This window comes from Chiloscyllium punctatum, chromosome 2 (genome assembly GCF_047496795.1).
Source record: "Chiloscyllium punctatum isolate Juve2018m chromosome 2, sChiPun1.3, whole genome shotgun sequence".
NCBI lineage: Eukaryota > Metazoa > Chordata > Chondrichthyes > Orectolobiformes > Hemiscylliidae > Chiloscyllium > Chiloscyllium punctatum.
The window spans coordinates 93,916,976-93,939,220 of NC_092740.1; the positions used below are offsets into that span (position 1 = coordinate 93,916,976).

Here is a 22,245-nt window from a genome sequence, read left to right on the forward strand (position 1 = left end):
CAAAGTTCAAAGTCTGTGAGAAGATTTGTAGCTCGGGTGCTCGTTGTTGTGGTTCTGTTCGCCGAGCTGGGAATTTGTGTTGCAGACGTTTCGTCCCCTGTCTAGGTGACATCTTCAGTGCTTGGGAGCCTCCTGTGAAGCGCTTCTGTGATCTTTCCTCCGGCATTTGTAGTGGTAGTCCCTCCGGCACTACAAATGCCGGAGGAAAGATCACAGAAGCGCTTCACAGGAGGCTCCCAAGCACTGAGGATGTCACCTAGACAGGGGACGAAACGTCTGCAACACAACAGACCCAAAGTCCTTAACTGTTGCCTAAATGACAAGCTGTTCATTCCTAGGATCATTCTTGTGAACCTCATCTGGACCCCTCCAATGTCAGGCTTACGGGTCTATAGTTCCCTGCCTTCTCCTTACCACCTTTCTTAAATAATTGTACCACGTTAGCCAACCTCTAGTCTTCCAGCACCTCACCTAGGACTATTGATGATACAAATATCACAGCAGGGCACCCTGCGATCACTTTCCTAGCTTCCCACAGTGTTCTAGGATACACCTGATCAGGTCCTGAGAATTTATTCACCTTTATGCATTTTAAGACATTCAGCACCACCACCTCTTAATATAGACATTTTAAAGATGTCACTGTCTATTTCCCCACCTTCTATATCTTCCATGTCCTTCTTCTCAATAAACACTGATGCAAGATACTCATTAAATATCTCCCCTATCTCCTGCGGTTCCACACACAGGCCGCCTTGCTGCTCTTTATGGGATCCTATTTTCTCCCTAGTTACCCTTTTATCCTTAATGTATTTATAAAATCCTTTTGGATTCTCCTTAAACGTATTTGCCAAAGCTGGCTTTCCTGATTTCTCTCTTAAGTATACTCCTACTGCCTTTATACTCTTCTAATGATTCGCTTGATCTTTGCTGTCTATACCTGACATATCCTTCTTTCTTTTTCTTGACCAAAACCTCAATTTCTCTCATCATCCAGCATTCCCTACATCTACCAGCCTTGCCTTTTACCCGAACAGGAACATACTGTCTCTGCCTTATTTCCCAAGAGTAGGTCACGTTTTGCACCACATACTGAATCAGAAAATTTTCTTGTATACACTTAACAAATTCATTTCCATCTAAGCCCTTAACACCATGGCAGTCCCAGTCTATATTTGGAAAGTTAAAATCCCCTACCATAACCACCCTATTACTCTTTCAGATAACTGAGATCTCCTTACAAACTTGTATCTCAATTTCCCGCTGACTACTGGGAGATCGATAGTACAATCCCAATATGGTGATCATCCCTTTCTTATGTCTCAGTTCCACCCAAATAACTTCCCTGGATGTATTCCCAGGACTATCCTCCCTAAGTTCAACATTCTTGTGAACCTCATCTGGACCCCTCCAAGGTGACAACAGACCCAAAGTCCTTAACTGTTGCCTAAATGACAAGCTGTTCATTCCTAGGATCATTCTTGTGAACCTCATCTGGACCCCTCCAAGGTGAGCACATCCTTCCCTAGATACAGGGCCCAAAAATACCCATAATATTCCAAATGTAGTCTGATGAGAGCCTTATGCAGCCTCAACAGTACATCCCTGCTCTTGTATTCTAGCCCTTTCAAAATGAATGTTTATATTGCATTTACCTTCCTAACTACCAACTGAACCTGCATGTTAACCTTACGATTATCCTGAACTATGACTCCCTTTATATTTCAAGATTTGTGAAGTCTTTGCCCATTTAGGAAATAATCAACGTCACAGTGCATAGCCTGAAACTTTTCCCCCATTGTATTCCATCTGGCACGACCTTACGCACACTCTTAGCCTGTCCCAGTCCTTCTGCAACCTCCCTGCCTCAACACTACCTGTCCCTCCACCTATCTTTGTCATCTCCAAACTCAGCAATACTGCCCTCAGTTCCTTTGTCCAGAGTCATTAATGTATAATGTAAATAGTCATGATCCCAACACTGACCCCAGCAGAATTCTACCGGTCACTGGCTGCCATCCGAAAAAGACCCCTTTATCCCCACGCTCTGCCTTCTGCCAGTCAACTGATCCTCTAACTATGCAAGTACCCTGCCCCTACACTATAGGCTCTTATCGTATTCAGCAGCCAAATCCAAATAGATTACATCCACTGGCTCTCCTCCTAACTTGCTCATTACCACCTCAAAGAATTTTAAGAGATTTGTCAGGCATGATCTCCCCTTGATAAAGCCATGCTGACTCAGCCCTATTTTACAATGCACTTCCAAGTTTTCCACAATCTCAGCTACAATAATGGACTCTTAAAATCTTACCAACTATCAAGGTCAGTCGAACTGGGCTATAGTTTCCTGTCTTCTGTCTCACTTTTTAATCAGCGGTGTTACCTTATACTAGCTATTTTTACAGCCATTTGGGATCTTCACTGACTCCACTGATTCCTGAAAGGTGACTACCAATGTCTCCCCCACAATCTCCTCAGCTGTCTTTCAGAACCCTGGGATATAGTCCATTTGTTCTAAGCAATTTATGCATCTTCTCCTTAGTGATGGCCACTACACACAACTCTGTCTTATGAAACATTTTAACAAGCTTCAAGCAGTGGTCCTATATCCAAAGATTGCAGCCGTTCAAGAAGGAATCCCACCACCTTTGCCATTGCATTTAGAAACGGGCAGTGAATGCTGGTATGCTATATTAATGAACTTTTTTTAAAAAATTATATTTCTCAACTTTAGAGTATTTTTATGTTTTGTTATCAACCAGGAAATGTCTGACCTCAACAAGTACACTCCCCCTCCTCAATCTTCCGACTTGTACATAGCTGCTAGTAAGCACTTCCAACAGGCAAAGATGATACTGGAAAACATCCCAAACCCAGATAATGAGGTACTGTGTACTTACTGCAGAATATATTTACACATGAAATATAACTGATGCTTGGCAACAACAGTTTTACATTTTGTATGTTGGATTTCTAGAGCATTAAGTGTATATCCAATTGTCTCTATTTAAAAATCTTATTTTAATTTCATCTATCAGCATAGTATCACCTACATTCATATGCCCCTTTTCTTGGGTTGAATTTGCTAATTATCTTTTCTAGCTTGTCTATAATTTGTTCCCCCATGGCATGGAATTTGTTTTTCAGGTAAATAGAATTTTGAAAGTTGCAAAGCCTAATATTGTGGTGATGAAGCTGCTTGCAGGAGGCCACAAGAAAGAGTCTAAGGTAAATCTTAGATCTGGAGATATGGCGGTCACATTTGTTTGCAGAAATAAATGCAGGAACACAAAGATTAATACATATTTATATACCTGAATAGGATACCTATAAGAAACATTATTCCTAAATATTAATACTTTGTCTTTTCAACATAAAGCATCACCCAGGCAAATCCTAGCTTTAATCTGTGTTTGACTGTGCTGAACTACCTAATCCAAGTAGGGATAACAGTTGCAATATTAACAATTGATGTCACCCATGGACTATGAGAAGTATCAGTCAGGGCCTTACACCTGATCATTGAGTAAACACTGATGGAAGTTGAAAAATATGCATAAGTTTAGTCTCTGCTTGATACCCCCAAGTCAAATATTTTAAGACCAGGTGGGGTTCCTGAAACATGCCCAGGTACATTTAACACAGTTGACTACCAAGGTTCACACCATCATCTGATGAGACAGAAGAGTATCAAAATGAACTTAATTATCACTGCATCTGGGATCTTAAATATACAGTTTGTAATTCACTCGGAACCAGGAACTATACACAAAGAATGAACAGGTCAAACTCTGAACAGGAACACTTTGTTTTTCAATGCTCATATCTCCACAGCCTGTACGAGACTGAGCCCTCAGCTCCACCCATGCAATTGACCTGACCGGCTCTCTTAAATGGGCAGCATCCCAATTACATGCATAACAATGGTGACAAATGTATTCCATCTACAAGATGAACAGCAGCAACTCATCAAAATTCTTAGTCATTGAGATGTATGGCAACGAAACAGACCCTTCCATCTACCCATCCATGCCAACTAGATAACCAAAATAAATCTAGTCCTGTTTGCCAACTTTTGGCCCATATCCCTCTAAACCCTTCCTATTCATATCCTCATCCCGATGCCTTTTAAATGTTGTAATTGTCCCAGCCTCCACCACTTCTGGCAGTTCATTCCATGCACACACCAACCCTCAATGTGAAAAAGTTGACTCTTTGGTCCCTTTTAAATCTTCCCTTTCTCACCATAAACCTATGTTGTCTAGTTTTGGACTCGCCCAACCTGATGAAAAGACCTGGTCTATTCACCCTAACCATACCCCTCAATTTTTTAAACCTTAATAACATAACCAATCAGCCTCCAATACTCCAGGAAAAATAGTCACAGCTTATTCAGCCTCTTCTTATGGCTAAAACCCTCCAACCCAGGCAACATCCTTGAAAAGGTTCAGAAAAGATTTACAAGTTTCATAACATTCTCCCTGCAGCGGGGAGACCAGAATTGCACGCCATATTCCAAATGTGACCTAACCAATGTCCTGAAGCCTTCAAGAATGAGGTAACAAGAGTCCAGAAACAGTATATTTCTGTTAGGGTGAAATGCAAGGCTGATGGTGTAGGGAACACTGGATGACTGGAGCAACTGAGGTTTTGGTCAAGAATTAGAAGGAAGCATATGTCAAGTATAGACAGCAGAGATCGAATGAACCCTTAGAGTAGAAAGGCAGTAGAAGCATACTTAAGAGGGAAATGAGGAGGGGAAAAAGGTGACATGAGAAAGCTTAAGCATATAGAGTTAAGGAGAATCCAAAGGATTTTTACAAACACATTAAGCATAAAAGGATAACTATGGAGAGAATAGGGCCCCTCAACGATTAGCAAGTCCACCTATGTGTGGAACCACAAGAGATGGGGTGATACTAAACGAATATTTTGCATCCGTGTTTACAGTGGTGAAGGATATGGCAAATAGAGAACGTGGGGAAATAAATAGCAATATCTTGAGAAATATCTATTTTATACTGGAGGAAGTGCTAGATGTCTTAAAACACAAAGGTGGATAGATCCCCACGACCTGATCAGATATACCCTAGAACTCTATGGGAAGCTGGGGAAGTGATTGAGTCCCTTGCTGAGTTATTTGTATCATCAATTGCCACAGTTGAGGTGCCAAAAGATTGGAGGTAGGCTAATGATGTGCCATTATTTAAGAAAGGTGGTAAGGAAAAGCCAGGGAACTATAGACCAGTGAGCCTGACATCGGTGGTGGGCAATTTGTTGGAAGGAATCCTGAGGAATAGGATTTACGTGCATTAGGAATAGTCAACATGGCTTTGTGCATGGGAAATCATACCTCACTAACTTGTTTTTTGAAGAAGTAACAAAGAAGTTTCATGAGGACATGATCTATATTCCATACTTGCAACCTCTAACACCTAGAAGGACAAAGACAGCAGATGTATAACCACCATCTGCAAGTTCTCCTCCAAGCCACAGTTCATCTTGACCTGAAGTTATATCATTGCTCTTTTACTGTTGCTGGGTCACAATCCTGAAGCTTATTTCCTAACAGCACCATGATATTGGACTGCAGCAGATCATCAGACTGATTTGATTGTTTAACAGCACCTTCAAGAGTCATTAGAGATGAGCAATAAAGTGCCTGCAATATCCACTTCCAGTGAATGAATCTAGTGATCTATATGGACTGCAGTACGGTGTGCAACAAGGTTCCCCATGGGAGACTGGTTAGCAAGGTTAGATCTCATGGAATACAGGGAGAACTCGCCATTTGGATACAGAACTGGCTCAAAGGTAGGAGACCGAGGGTGGTGGTGAAGGGTTGCTTTTCAGACTGGAGGCCTGTGACTAGTGGTGTGCCACAAGGATCGATGCTGGGTCCACTACTTTTTGTCATGTGTATAAATGATTTGAATGTGAACATAGGAGGAACAGTTAATGAGTTTGCAGATGACACCAAAATTGGAGGTGTAGTGGACAGCAAAAATGGTTACCTTAGAACAACAGGTCTTGATCAGATGGGCCAATGGAGTAAGGAGTGGCAAATGGAGTTTAACTTAGATAAATGTGAGGTGCTACATTTTGGAAAAGCAACTCAGACTTAATGGTAAGGTCCAAGGGAGTGTTGCTGAACAAAGGGACCTTGGAGTGCAGGTCCATAGCTCCTTGAAAGTAGAGTCACCGGTAGATAGGATAGTGAAGACGATATTTGGTACGCTTTCCTTTATTGGTCAGAGCACTGAGTATAGGAGTTGGGAGGTCATGTCATGGCTATACAGGACATTGGTGAGGCTATGTTTGGAATATTGCATGTAATTCTGGTCTCTGGATGGGTAAATGAATAGGAAGGGTTTGGAGGGATATGGACTAAGTGCTGGTAAATAGGTTAGGATATCTGGTCAGCTACCGAAAGGTCTGTGCTTTACATCTCTGAATATGAATTTAAACTATGATCCATTATCGTGTAATTAGAATATTTCACTTTTATCTCAATTTAAAAACTTGATTCTTTATGCAAATAAGTTTTCAATGCTAGTGGCTATTAAATTTAGTTTGTTTTCATGGCTCAGAAGTGCATTTCATATGAAGAGGCAAAAGTTACACAGTCCTAGAATTGTTGCAGTGTTTTTGTTATCTGAATTAGATTACTCCGTGTAGATGGAAGAAACTGGGAGAACATGTTCTTTTTGAGATTGGTCATCCTGGAATGAAGCATATGGGCCAATTGTTAAAGTATATAACAGGCAGGAGGCAGATGGATATTCTGATCCTAGCCTAGCCTGTGATATTTAAACAGTGAGAAATCTTTGGTATCCAAAGAAACTAGTTGCCCTTGTTCATAGGTCACTGAAAACAGGTGCAAACAGGCTGTTACTGGGTTGGGAGAGACTGCCTTATGAGAAGTTAAGCAGATCTTTGCTGGAGCACCTTGCTGCAGGGCTGTCCTCAGAACATTAACACTCTTATTTTACAATTATACAGTTTTGTTTAATTGTAGATTCCTTGTTTTTTTTTGTAACTTTCCTCATGCCTTTTACTCTTATGCAGTATGTACAAAGGATTTAAATCTATGGTTGTAATTGAGAGTTTAAAAATCAATAATTTGGAATCTTAAACAATGTCTATTTTCCATAGCCTTGCAATTTTAGTCTTTAGGATGGTGAGGATGGCAGTGGTAGAGAGACAATGCCCAAGGACTGTAGATAAGGTTGGAGGATCAGCAAGCTGAAGAGATCAAGCGGACTGTAGGTTAATTTGTGCGAGGTCGAATGACCAATACATTGAACACACTGGAAGGAAGTTAAAATATCTTCTATAGCTGCATCTTCAGACTCTTGTACAATAATGGCTTTTGAAATGCAAAGTAATTTTTAAATTTAATTTCAGGTTCCTCCAGAATTTGATTTTTCTGTTCACAAATACTTTCCAGTCGTCAAGTTAATTTAACTCCAGTGGAAATAATGGCAATGGACACAGTTCAAGACTTGATGCTAGAAAAGGGTCTACATAAAATTGAGCCTTTGCACATCAACGGCAATGCTAAATTTATGCTGTACTGTATTTAGTGACCAGAATAAAAAAATATAATTTTTAAAATTTGTTTTGTTGCTAATAATTGATGAATGCTAAGTTCTCCATTCAGCACAACCATTCTACATGTTTATGGCTGGAACATTTTTACAATGAGTTTCTGTTTGTTAGGCCAGCATAACTCTTTCTCCTTTCCCCTAAGTAAATGAGGACAAGCTATAGAAGATATTTCTAAACAATCTAGTTAGAGATGGTTTTCCACAACTCAAGCAGATGACAGTCGAACCAGGGTTCAGAGGTCAAGATATACCACAAGATCACAAGCCTACTCAAGCTGTGAAAACATGTCAATTACTGAAGGCATCTGTCTTAGATGGGCTGGACCTGAAATAAGAAGTCCACTAATAAGAATCAGCCCAAAATTACAACAGTCAAGTTAGGTGTTACAATCTTTAGTTCTATTAACTTTTAAAATAACTGACAACTACACCATGTCACAATTTAAAGTGAACAGACTTTTTAAAATAAATAAAAGAGCAAAATACTTTCCATTAAATTGACAGTATAGTTTGTTTAGAGCAGGAGTCTTTGTAGAGATCTAACTTTTAAGGATTTAATAGGCTTAAGAGCCTCTGTGCTGTATGATTCTATACAACCCAGCAAGAATTCCTTGCATTACAAAATCTTTAAAGCTTCATTCAGTTCTTTTCTGGGAACAATTCAATTCAAAAAGGGTGTCACTGCTTTCCAGATTCACTGATTTCTTTTGATCATTCCAGCTATTCTTTGCCATACAATATTTTATTTGTCATCTTCCTTTGTATTTTGGTTTAAAAGTAATCCTCCAAATTCTTTACTAACCTAATGACTGTGGATTCCACAACTTCAGCACAGATTTCCCTGCAACTCATACACAGTAGTTTAAAACATTGTTGGTTTCCTGCTAGGATTTCAAACTGCAAATAATCTCAGCACTTCTTGAACTCCATCTGCAACAAAATAAACTATCTTTGAGGGTATTTCTGTAAATTACCTTTCAGCTAAACAAATCAAATTCTATAGAATCCTGAAACTATGGCTGCCAGTGCATCCACTATTTCTAGGCTTCTTCCTTAAGCACCCTGGAGATGTAAATTATCAGGCCCTGGTGATTGATCAGCCTTTTAAGTCCATCAATTGCCCCAACACCATTGCCCTACTAATATTGATTTCTTTCAGGTCCTCCCTCTCACTAGATCCTGTGTATCCCAACACTTGGGATGTTATTTGTAGTCCTCCTTTATGAAGGCAAAAACCTAAATATATATTTAATTAGACTGCAACTCTGTTCCCCATGATAACTTCCCCGGTTCCTGACTCTAATGGACATTTGTCTTCATCATTTCTTTTCTCTTTGATTATAAAAGCATCTATAGATATACAATATGTATGTTCCCTGTGAGCTTACACTCATACTCTATTTACAGGGTGGCACAGTGGTTAGCAGCGCCAAAGACCTGGGTTCAATTCCTGCCTCAGGCAACTGTCTGTGTGGAGTTTGCACATTCTCCTGTGTCTGCGTGGGTTTCTTACAGGTGCTATTTCCTCCCACAGTCCAAAACTGTGCAGGTTAGATGAATTGGCTATGCTAAATTGCCTGTAGTGTTAGATGAAGGGGTAAATGTAGGGGAATGGGTCTGGGTGGGTTGCTCTTTGGAGGGTTGGTGTGGACTTGTTGGGCCTAAGGGCCTGTTTCCACACTAAGTAATCCAATCTCAGTCCAGAGGTTAGTTATGGTCCACATTTAGCAGCAGCCACTAACTGACAACAGTCCCTCTTCAGTCAATTAAGGACTACATAAAACTTCAGATTTAGCCATTTGGTTGAAGCACACACTGTTTGTCATACAAGTTGATGACATATACAGTCGACAATGCTGTACAACATGTCTTTGCTTTAAGAAACAAGGTGAGCTGGTCCTGTTAATTTATGCATGAAATAGAAATGTACTAAAAAGACAGGTAGGCAGTGATACTGTGAACGTCCAAGTAAATAAAGTTAGCCTGTGCACAGTAACATGCCAGGAACATTACAATGTCAGGATCAGTGAGCTGCAAAGTATAGCAGTGACGTGCTGGTATCTTCAGAGTTTGTAAATGATTCAACTACAATAATGTAATGAGACTGATGTTTTGCCACTGACATCCATGGACAGACCGGAGACAATTGCTGTCCACAGACAGCGTCATATGACATTAGCGAATGAAGTTGACACAGAACCCCGTAGAAGCAATAGGCCAGAACATCCATCATGTACCTGCTGACTTATGTCAGGAGCTTGTGCCATCTAGTTTCTCACCAGTGTTTTGTAGAATTGGAAAATGCATGTAGGAAAGATCCTCACTGCTTACCAGTGAGATTCACAAGCTGTTGAAACTTTAAGGGGACAAATTTTATTTTCTGAAATTCAAAGGATCAAATCACTTCATTCTCACTATTCACCTACAGCTAGGTTGATTCAACTGTAGTTAACTTGTTTGAATTATTTACTTCAGAATTACTCAGTTCAAAATTAGTTCTTAAAACTCTCACCTCACCATGAAACTGAGCATCAGGGAACACATTAACCCCTTTGCAAATGCTACTCAATGGTACGACAGATGGCTCCTTCCAATTTCTGCTGATTACCACACTATTAGTCTTCTATCAATTTATTAGCCAGATTTGATTTGTCCTGCTTTTTGTGCACAAAGCTAGGCAATTTTCTACATTGGTATTTATCTGACATGCATTTATCTGACAGTGTTCCGCTGGATTAAACAGTTTAGCGAAGCAACATAGCAAGTTCTTGGAGTACAGTCTTCAATACCATTGCCAGAATGTTGTCAGGGCCCACAGCCTTTGCTGTATCCAGTGTCAAATGGACCATAGATCTGTACCTAATGAAAATAGCGAGGAAGTGGATTCTTTCAACTCTCAAACAATAGTGACCACAAATTCTTGTAACCCCTCACATTTTTTATCATCCATTTTCAATTGCTTTATCAATAAGCTTCCCTCCATCAACAGGTCAGATTTGAGGATGTTTGCCAAGGATTTGTATAATGTTCAACATCATTCACAATTCCTCAAATACTGAAGCAGCCCATGTTCAAATGCAACAATACCTGGACAATATTCAGGCTTGGGCTGACAAGTGACAAGTAAACTTTTGCCACACAAACACCAGGCAATCACCATCTCCATGAAGAGACAATCTAGTTGCCACCCCTTGACATTCAATATTACAATCAGAGTAATAACATCCTTATAATTGACCAGAAACTCAAGTGGACACATCATAGAAGCAGTGGCTAAATGAGCAGATTAGAGGCTAGGAATATTGCAATAACTGACTCACCTCCTGACCCCCAAGCCTGTCCACCATCTACAAGATACAAGTCCGGAATGCGATGGAATACTCCCCACTTGCCTGAATGGGTGCAGCTCCAACATCACAAAACATCCAAGACAAAGCAACTTGATTTGGATCGCATCCACTCTCTGTAGTAGCAGTGTAAGAAATTCAAAAGATCTTGATAGCATCTTCCAAACCCACAACTACTTCCAACTAGAAGGACAAGGACAGCAGATATCTGGAAACACCATTACCTGCAATTTCTTCTCCGAGCCACTCATTATCCTGACTTGGAAATATGTTGCTGGTTCAAAATCCTGGAATTCTCTCTCCAAAGGTATTGTGGGCCAACTACAGTATGTTGAACTCAGCAATTTAAGAAAGCAGTTCACCACCACCTTCTCAAAGGCAACTAAAGATGGGCAGTAAATGCTGGCCAGAAAGCGATGCTCACATCCCACAAGTTATATTTTAACGTGTACAAATCTGAAAGCTACATTTAAAAATGTATTTGCCACTAATTCCATTGTAGCTGTGCCTGCTTTGCCAGACGTATTGTGATAACTCAAAGTATATAATTTCTACAGTAGTTACAGCTCTGGAGAAGTGCCAAACTTCTGTGGAATTGAATTAACAGAACAGCATAATGATGATACTTGTACTCATTTAGGACAGCAGACCTTACAGCAGGTAAAACATTTAACTTTTTTCAAGAAAGATAGGCTGGTAAGAGTGTCATTCGGGGTCTTTTAATATTCGTAGTACCTATTCTGTTGACATTTGTTTAACATTTGAATGATTTTCATTCAAATGTTATGCTAATGAAAAGTCCCACCAATAAATTATTTCCCAGAGAATATCTCAATTGGCTGCCTATACATGAATGATAAATGACAGGTGTGCAGAGCACATTTATTTCTGGAAAAATCAGATTACTTATGGAAGGAAACTGTAGCTAAATGAGATAGTGGCACTTCAACTCATGTTATTGAGCTTAATTCGCACATTTGAGATTTATTGATTTTCCATAAACAGGCAAAGCAGTGTATGTATTCTGCAGAATTTAGAGTAATCCCAATGGTGGTCATCAACTGGACTGTCACTGCAGACAAACATAACTACAGTCGTTTTTCAATTATATATTAGGTGCTGAAGATTTTTTCACCTACAGACATTTATTAGTTTACTTCTCTGGTTTGAGAACTACATGCATCTCGGAAAGACAGAACTTTCCTGGTTCCTTCTCATTTGATTATGCTTCGCACCAAATAAGATAAGTCCATTTCAATGGATTTTAAAATTAGAGTTAACAGCTTTAAAATTTATTTTTAAATGTGTAATGCTCAAATGAAACGTAAAAACATAATTAAATCTGTAAGTTATTTATTAACATCAAAACCAAACCAAATTTGAATACAATTCCAAATGCCCAAAAACATTTCAAATATAAATATCTGGAATTTAATTAAATACAAGGCAATAAGATTGTTCACACATTTTGGTAATACAACTATGAATGAGGTTTTGAAAAACTAATCCACAATCAACTCTAGAAAAAAAATTCTTACTGGTAACTTCCAAACAAACTGCAGGATAAAGTACCATACTACTCAGGTCATGACATGGAGTTGCCAGTGTTGGACTGGGGTGTACAAAGTTAAAAATAGTCACCTGAAGGAGCAGCACTCCAAAAGCTAGTGCTTCCAAATAAACCTGTTGGACTATAACCTGGTGTTAAGGGATTCTTAACTTTGTACATACTACTTAGGGAGGACCTACAAAATCAACAGCTATGCAATTTATCATGTAATGCTATTGAAAGCTGAAAATAAGGTAACTTTAGTCTCGGCCACTAATTTATTTTTAAAAAATGGAAACATGACCAATGAGAGAAGAATGAAAATTTTGTTACCATCAAATAGAATTAACAACAACCCAATTTGCAAATAACTTCTATTAGCACAGTAGCAAGCTTCACCAAGTAAACATTTATTGACAGAACAGTAAAGCCAACATCATTTTAATGACTTCTCATAACTTCAGGAACTTTTTAAAAAAAGCCATGTCATTCCCATGCTCAAAGGCACCAAATCTAAGTGAGAGGAGGTTCCTTCCTGCCCTTCTTTTGTAACACAGCAATAGATTTCCCAAGTAGAAAATACACTTTAAATAAAAATACAAAGGGAAAAATAAAATTGTTTCATCAGGATAAAGTTACCAAGCTAATTTCAAAATTTAAATGAGAAAAATGTATGAACGGAAACATGAATACATTGTTTTAAAACAAAGACACATAACTGATTGCCCTTGTTGAGATAGCTAAAACAAAAAATAATGGAATATAATCTGCTTCTTTGGTAAAAGAATTTGGCCCAACAGGTAAATCTTATTCAAGTAGTGTTTTAATTTTAGACGATGGAAAATTCATCTTTCAGTGGAAAGAAAGAGGAATGTGCACCCCAACCTCAGAATCCTCATACCCTGATATTGCAGTGAAGCAGATTAAACAGCTATAATGAGTGAAAGCAGCTTGAACTCAGTTTTCAACTGTCACTTCAAGATGCCAACACTGAATATTTTTTGCAAAAATTCAATTATATTTACTGTAAGCTTGTAATGGGGACAGCTAAAATTTTCATATCTTAGTAATTTAAAAAGCTATCCAACCAAGAAAAAAAAATGTCAATAGTTTTTTTTCTGCAAACATCCAACAGTAGGAGGTGCACTTCACAACAAAAATACACGTAAAGATTGGCCATATCTTATAAGTATTTCAGAACCTTTTTTAAACAATGGACCTATCCTTGAAATCTACTTCACCAACAGATTAAAAAATAATTCTCTAAGATTTATAATTGATGATATATTTAAAATAGAAATTCTTTAATTCTACATTGAAATAGATTCCTATTATAATGGACTTGATACTTGTAAGCAAATAAAAAGGTGCTAATATCTAAATTACGAAACCATATTATACCAGTATTTTGATAATGAATGTAATAAGGTTTAGAGCATCAAATTTCAATATTGGTCTGCTCAAACATTCACCAAGAGTCTGAATTACTCTCAAACAACTGCTTAAAAGGTTTATTACTAAATTTTGTTCAAAACCATAAAATCTCCTACACTCTTGACTTCCGAACTATTTATAGAACGCCCACTGCATATGATCAGTTCCAGTTCATTTTATTTTGATTTGAAGCCCCTATCATTTGTAAAGAAATGAGTTCAAGCATCGTCAACCAAAAATGTGCAAGGTCAAAGAGATAAAGTCAGTTAACCATTTTCACAAGGTTTTCTTCACAACATTGATCCCAAGTTATTATTTTCAGTTTTAAGAATTCTGTTCACAGCTTCTTCACTGTGTCTTTCTAAATATTCAAAAATTTTTTAAAAAGTGTTAGTATCATTATTTAGAACTATAAACAAACAATCATGTTGACAGCCAAGTCAAAATTAAAGGGAGACTTTTGTAAATTAAATTCCAATTTGTATTACAATGTCTGGTAATGGGTACACTTTGAAGGTCATCATTTAGCTTTCAGAAGACAAAGTCTATTATTACGCAGTTCATACCATACACATTGATTGATTTTCAGCACCTGAAGGAATTATTTAACCTTATACTAGATGTACAAAGCTACACAGTCCTGCATCTTTAACCAAGCTATACATGCTTCTAGCTAACTGCTAGTGTGCATTTCAGTACTTTTAAAGAAGAAACAGGAACATAGTGGAAATGAAGCAAAGAGGCAAACACACAGAATCCAGAGCATTTTAACATAGAACAATACAGCGCAGAACAGGCCCTTCAGCCCTTGATGTTGCACCAACCTGTGAACTATTCTCAGCTCATCCCCCTACACTATCCCATCATCCATCCATGTGCTTATCCAAGGATTGTTTAAACCTCCCTAATGTGGCTGAGTTAACTACATTGGCAGGTAGGGCATTCCATGCCCTTACTACTCTACAGTAAAGAACCTGCCTCTGACATCTGTCTTAAATCTATCATCCCTCAATTTGTAGTTATGCCCCCTCGTACAAGCTGACGTCACCATCCTCAGAAAAAGACTTTCACTGTCTACCCTATCTAATCCTCTGATCATCTTGTATGTCTCTATCAAATCCCCTCTTAGCCTTCTTTCCAATGAGAACAGACCCAAGTCTCTCAGCCTTTCCTCATAAGACCTTCCCTTCAGACCAGGCAACATTCTGGTAAATCTCCTCTGCACCTTTTCCAATGCTTCCAGATCCTTCCCGAAATATGGCGACCAGAACTGTACACAATATTCCAAGTGTAACCGCACTAGCGTTTTGCATAGTTGCAGCAAAGTATTGCGGCTCTGGAACTCAATCCCTTTACCAAATGAAACTTAACACACTATATGCCTTCTTAACAGCACTATCAACCTGGGTGGCAATTTTCAGGGACCTATGTACATGGACTGCAAGATCCCTCTGCACTACCAAGAATCTTTCCATTGACCCAGTACTCTGCCTTCCTGTTATTCTTCCCAAAGTGCATCACCTCACATTTAGCTGCATTGAACTCCATTTGCCACCTCTCAGCCCAATTCTGCAGTTTAGCAAAGCCCGCTACAACCTGTAACATTTTTCCAAACTGTCCACTACTCCCACCAACTTTAGCGTTATCTGCAAATTTACTAATCCATCCACCTATGCCTGCTTCTAAGTAGTTTATAAAAATGCCAAACAGTAATCCCAAAACAGATCCTTGTGGCACACCACTAGTAACCAGACTCCAGGCTGAATAATTCCACTTGCTGCCTTCTTTCAGAAAACCAGTTTCTAATCCAAACTGCTAAATCACCCTTAATCCCATGCCTCTGCATTTTCTCCAACAGCCTACTGTGTGGAACCTTATGAAAAGGCTTTACTAGAGATACTGAAAAGATATTATATCTCCAAGGTTTTGCTAGTGCATGAACAGTCAAGCAATTATGTTTTGTTTCATTGGATTGGATCCACAATCTCAGTCTGGAAGAAACTGTGCACTTCAGAAGGTTGTGGCATCTGAACAAAATAATCATGTTGGCATTAATCATGAATCTGTGTTAGTGGAAATGTAGTACTTAAAGTTGTACCAATCAATGGCATGACAGAGGAACCTCGATTATCCGACATTCAATTATCCGAATATTGAATTATCCAGCAAGATCGCAAGGTCCCAATGCTTGGCTAAACTACATTATCCAGCATTTAATGATCTGAAATTCAGTTAATTGAATGAAATACTCCCTGCCTGTGTCCTTCGGATAATTGAGATTCCTCTGCAACTGACAAAACTAATATTAGAAAATATTAATTTGTACAAAGGAAAAGCGAGGACACCAGTTGGAGGCTTAGGATAACTGGAAACTTAAGAAACCAATTCTGAAATCAGAAATCAGTGTACTGATTGTGAAAATCCAAGAAAAGAGGCAAAATATTAAAAAGTATGCTATATAAAGACATTTTATACACTAGCCAGAAAATGAACTTTCTATCAGCATCATGAATGTTTCTGGTACATAACAAGAGTACAAAGGTCACTAGTGACAGGAGAACAAGGTGCAATACCAAGACAAGAACAATATTAACAATAAAGAATTGCCTAGGAGAAGGCATGAGGTTCCTACCTAACTCAAGATTTTTATAGTAAGTTAAAGTTAACCCACTTTGTTATTCCATTTTCAACATTAGTTAACAGGGCCTTAGTCACCTTTAGCAGTTTTGTTATAAATTTTCACACAGTATCTGACATGGAGTCTCGTGACCCAACTGGTTCATTATGAATCAGTCTTTTTGACCCTTCTAGCACATGGCAGCTCACAGTTCAAAAGGGCTACTCCTGCTGCTTTTTGCTATGCTTCCCAATGGCTGCTAACACCATCTCACTGCAAACCACAAATCTGTGGCTTTTATCCCTCCTTCACCTTCTCAGGTGTTGGTGGCATTCCTTTTCGCTGCCTCTCCAGCTTATGACATCCCCTGTGTCGAAGCTGCTCATCCTACCTCATCATTCATTTCTCAACCCCCACTCCCACTCACTAAGGGCTCAGGAGACAGGAAGCAAGAGGCTCACTGTGAGGAAAGCTAAGAGAATGGAAAGATCGGCATGCAGAGTCAGCAACTGGGAAACAAATAGGGTGGTGAGAGGAAGGATAACAGAGTGGGAAGACGTGGTGCTGGCAGATGATGTGGGGGATTGGCAGCAAGCAGGAGGCAATTAGAAAAAAGGATAGCATATTTTGTTTATATTTTAAGTACATTTTATTTAAAATGTTGTTTTATTTACCAATATTGGAATTTAGCAATGTAAAATCCTTTAATTTACAAAACTTCATTTTCTAATATGGTGATACAGAACCTAAATACAGTTTTTGCATTGCTTTTAATAGGAAAAGTTAATTGCCTAAAAAGTTGTTTCATTTAGAACTTGCACTTCTAGAATGTAACTACAACTTTAAAATTAGGATTTGCTGTATGTAAACATACTGATCCTGATGAAGGGCTTTTGCCCGAAACATCAATTTTCCTGCTCCTCGGATGCTACCTGAACCACTGTGCACCACTTTAATCTAGAATCTGGTTTCCAGCATCTACAGCCCTTGTTTTTACCTGTATATAAACATTATAGAAGGAGGGTTTTTTTTTACTTTTCTTCAAAATAAAAATACTTAACTAGACACCTGTTAACTCATTTGCAAGTTCTGCTTCTTTGTCATTCTCAAATTCTGCAACATTGCCCTCATCTCCATTATAATCCGCAGTTTCTTTCTCTTTCGATGTATTCACCAGCTCTTCTTGATTCTGATACTCATCATCTGCAGTTTTGGAGGGAGGGGGGAAAAAGAAAATGCAAGTAAAGTTTAGCAATCAAGGAGATTAAAAATAAAACTGACAATATTCCTGATGTAATAAATGAACTGTGACAATTAGAACTCCACTAACCAGTGGAATTGGATTGGGTTTGTACAGAGATTCCATTTTTATATTGGCAAATGGTTATAAATACACCATTTCAAAACACAAACACATCAGCCACAATCTTACTGTATAACAAAGCAGGCTCAAGGGTTACTCTTTCTGCTATTTGTTCTCAGGAACTGCAACTAAGTCCCAATGGGCCAGTAACTATAATGATCTAGGAGATCAGTACTTAGAAATATAGCAACGAGCAGGTCTGGCCGCCTCAAGCTTGGCTAGTCTAGCAGCCAGAGTGTCTATTCCTAGAGTTAAGATTTAAGAACTCAAAAAATAGATGGACTCAGTCATTCAGCCTCTTCTGACTGCTCTACAATTCAATAAAATCATGTTCCCAATTCCAATTCCTTACTAGTCATCTGAAACTTTAAGTTCACTAGTAAATTATGTCCAATAACTCCAAAGGTTAACAGCCAAAGGAAAAATTTTCCTCATTTCAATCTTAAGGGGACAGATTCTCACATTTAATGTCTCATGTAATGGATAATGTAATTCACCCAAAGTAATAAAGTGGCAGTCTAGGTTAGGCACCCGAGTCCATCATAGGACTTCGACCCACAACTTTCAAGTAGTTTACAGATTTAAAAAGGAGCATTCACTTCAACCTACTTTCAGTAAATGACTGTCATTTACTCATCATTGCAACTCTACCCTGGCAGTTACAAATGCAAAATTATAGTATACTGAACCTGCATTTCTTCTGGATTCTAAATTTTCATAGCCAAGCCTTGTTCGATTTTTATCTTCAACCACGCCTGCAAAACAATCACACATTAACTCAGTTTTGATGGTTCTTGATAAATGGAAATATTAGGGAAGAGATCTTTTTGTGGTCAGGCTACACAATGGGTCATGTGGGAACCAGCCATTCTGTTTTTTTTCCCCAAGGTGGACAGTAGTGCGAAGTTGTGCTTGTAGTCTAAGGAGATAGGTGAGGCGCTTAATGAATATTTTTTGTCAGTACTCACACAGGAAAAAGATAATATTATCAAGGAGAATATTGAGATACAGGCTATTAGACTAGGTAGGATTAAGTTTGATAAGGAGGTGTTAGCAATTCTATAAAGGGTGAAAATATACAAGTCCCATGGGCCGGATGGGATTTATCCTAGGATTCTCTGGGAAGGTAGGGAGGAGTGCGCAAAACCTTAGGCTGTGATCTTTATGTCATCGTTGTCTACAGGAATAGTGCCAGAAGACTGGAGGATAGCAAATGTTGTCCCCTTGTTTAAGAAGGGGCGTAGAGACAATCCTAGTAGAACATAGAAAAATACAGCGCAGTACAGGCCCTTTGGCCCTCGATGTTGCGCCAATCCAAGCCCACCTAACCTACACTAGCTCACTATCCTCCATATGCCTATCCAATGCCCGTTTAAATGCCCATAAAGAGGGAGAGTCCACCACTGCTACTGGCAGGGCATTCCATGAACTCACTACTCGCTGAGTAAAGAATCTACCCCTAACATCTGTCCTATACTTACCACCCCTTAATTTAAAGCTATGCCCCCTCGTAATAGCTGACTCCATACGTGGCAAAAGGTTCTCATGGTCAACCCTATCTAAACCCCTAATCATCTTGTACACCTCTATCAAGTCACCCCTAAACCTTCTTTTCTCCAATGAAAACAGCCCCAAGTGCCTCAGCCTTTCCTCATACGATCTCCCTCCCATACCAGGCAACATCCTGGTAAACCTCCTCTGCACCCGTTCGTGCCTCCACATCCTTCCTATAGTATGGCGACCAAAACTGCACACAATACTCCAGATGCGGCAGCACCAGAGTCTTATACAACTGCAACATGACCTCAGGACTCCGGAACTCAATTCCTCTACCAATAAAAGCCAGTACGCCATATGCCCTCTTCACAGCACTATTTACCTGGGTGGCAACTTTCAGAGATCTGTGTACATGGACACCAAGATCTCTCTGCTCATCCACACTACCAAGTATCCGACCATTAGCCCAGTACCCCATCTTTTTGTTACTCTTACCAAAGTGAATCACTTCACACTTACCTACATTGAACTCCATTTGCCACCTTTCTGCCCAGCTCTGCAGCTTATCTATATCCCGCTGTAACCTGCCCCATCCTTCCTCACTGTCAACAACTCCACCGACTTTCGTATCATCCGCAAACTTGCTCACCCAACCTTCTAACCCTTCTTCCAGGTCATTTATAAAAATGACAAACAGCAATGGTCCCAAAACAGATCCTTGCTGAACACCGCTAGTAACTGCACTCCAAGATGAACCTTTACCATCAACTACTACCCTCTGTCTTCTTCCAGCCAGCCAATTCCTAATCCAAACCTCCAACTCGCCCTCAATGCCATACCTCCATATTTTTTGCAGTAGCCTACCATGGGGAACCTTATCAAACGCCTTACTAAAATCCATACACACCACATCTACCGCTTTACCCTCATCCACCTCCTTGGTCACCTTCTCAAAGAATTCAATAAGGTTTGTGAGGCACGACCTGCCCTTCACAAAACCATGCTGACTATCTTTGATCACATTATTCCTATCCAGATGTTCATAAATCCTATCCCTTACAATTCTCTCTAAGACTTTGCCCACAACAGAAATTAGACTCACCAGCCTATAGTTACTAGGGTTATCCCTACTCCCCTTCTTGAACAAGGGAACCACATTTGCTATCCTCCAGTCTTCTGGCACTATTCCTGTAGACAACGAGGACATAAAAATCAAGGCCAATGGCTCTGCAATCTCCTCCCTTGCTTCCCAGAGAATCCTAGGATAAATGCCATCAGGCCCAGGGGACTTATCTATTTTCACCCTTTCCAGAATTTCCAACTCCTCTTCCCTACATACCTCAAAGCCATCCATTCTAATTAATTGTGACTCAATATTCACATCGGCAACAATGTCCTGTTCCTGAGTGAATACCGACGAAAAGTATTCATTCAGTGTCTCCCCAATCTCTTCAGCCTCCACACGCAACTTCCCACTACTATCCTTGACTGGACCTATTCCTACCCTAGTCATTCTTTTATTCCTGACATACCTATAGAAAGCCTTTGGGTTTTCCCTAATCCTACCAACTAAGGACTTTTCATGTCCCCTCTTTACTGCTCTTAGCTCTCTTTAGATCCTTCCTGGCTACCTTATAACTCTCAATCACCCCAATTGAACCTTCACGCCTCATCTTTACATAGGCCGCCCTCGTCCCTTTAACAAGGGATTCCAATTCCTTATTAAGCCACGGCTCCCTCACACGACCCTTTCCTCCCTGCCTGACAGTTACATACTTATCAAGGACACAATAGTTGCTCCTTGAACAAGCTCCACATATCGATTGCACCCTTCCCGTGAAGCCTACTTTTCCAAGCCACGCATCCTAAGTCATGTCTCACCGCATCATAATTTCCCTGCCCCCAGCTATAACTCTAGCCCTGCAGTGCACACTTATCCCTCTCCATCACTAGAGTAAAAGTCACTGAATTGTGGTCACTGTACCTAAAGTGCTCACCTACCTCCAATTCTAACACCTGGCCTGGTTTGTTACCCAGAACAAAATCCAGTATGGTCTCACCTCTTGTTGGCCTGTCTACATATTGTGTTAGGAAACCCTCCTGCACACATTGGACAAACACCGACCCATCTAACATACTCGAGCTATAGCTTTCCCAGTCAATATCTGGAAAGTTAAAGTCCCCCATAACAACCACCCTATTACTTTCACTCTTCTCCTGAATCATCCTCGCAATCCTTTCTTCTACGTCTCTAGGACTATTAGGAGGCCTGTAGAAAACTCCTAATCAGTGAGCATTACTTCGGTTGTGCGTAAAGTGTTGGAAAGAATTTTGAGAGATAGGATTTATCATCTAGAAAATAATAATTTGATTAGAGATAGTCAACACGGTTTTGTGAAGGGTAGGTCGGGCCTCACAGTTCTTTGAGAAGCTGACCAAACTGGTGGAGGAGAGTAAAGCGGTTTATGTGGTGTATATGGATTTCAGTAAAGTGTTTGATAAGGTTCCCCACGGTATTGCAGAAAATAGAGGCATGTGATTGAGGGTGATTTAGCAGTTTGGATCAGAAATTGGCCAGTTGCAAGACGACAAAGGGTGGTGGTTGATGGGAAATGTTCATCTTGGAGCTCAGTTACTAGTGGTCTGTTTGTCATTTTTATAAATGACCTTGATGAGGGCATTAAAGGATGGATTATTAAATTTGCGAATGACACTAAGGACAGTGGGAGTTGCGGAAGGATTTTGCAAGTTGCAGAGAGACATAAATAAGCTACACTGAGGGGTGACAAATGGAGTTTAATGCAGAAAAGTATGAGGTGATTCAC

The 22,245-nt window shown here is 39.5% G+C and overlaps 2 protein-coding genes across 7 annotated transcripts in view; one reads left to right on the forward strand and one right to left on the reverse strand.

Annotated features, from left to right (window-relative positions):
* The window catches only part of naa35 (N-alpha-acetyltransferase 35, NatC auxiliary subunit), an 80,178-nt gene extending 72,558 nt beyond the window's left edge, over positions 1 to 7,620 (forward strand). For both annotated transcript variants that reach the window (XM_072585864.1, XM_072585863.1), the window contains exons 21-23: positions 2,766 to 2,888; positions 3,151 to 3,231; positions 7,411 to 7,620. In XM_072585864.1, coding sequence (XP_072441965.1) covers positions 2,766 to 2,888; positions 3,151 to 3,231; positions 7,411 to 7,470 — 264 coding nt within the window. In that variant the 3' untranslated portion in view covers positions 7,471 to 7,620. The remainder of the gene's footprint in view (positions 1 to 2,765; positions 2,889 to 3,150; positions 3,232 to 7,410) is intronic.
* Positions 7,621 to 12,296: 4,676 nt separating this feature from the next.
* golm1 (golgi membrane protein 1) overlaps positions 12,297 to 22,245 on the reverse strand; it is a 33,929-nt gene continuing 23,980 nt past the window's right edge. For 2 of the 5 annotated variants that reach the window (XM_072585866.1, XM_072585865.1), the window contains exons 6-8: positions 18,613 to 18,678; positions 17,629 to 17,763; positions 12,297 to 14,304 (exon numbers count right to left, since the gene is read on the reverse strand). In XM_072585866.1, the coding sequence (XP_072441967.1) occupies positions 14,234 to 14,304; positions 17,629 to 17,763; positions 18,613 to 18,678 (272 nt within the window). In that variant the 3' untranslated portion in view covers positions 12,297 to 14,233. The other 3 variants (XM_072585870.1, XM_072585867.1, XM_072585869.1) reach the window with 2 other exon arrangements.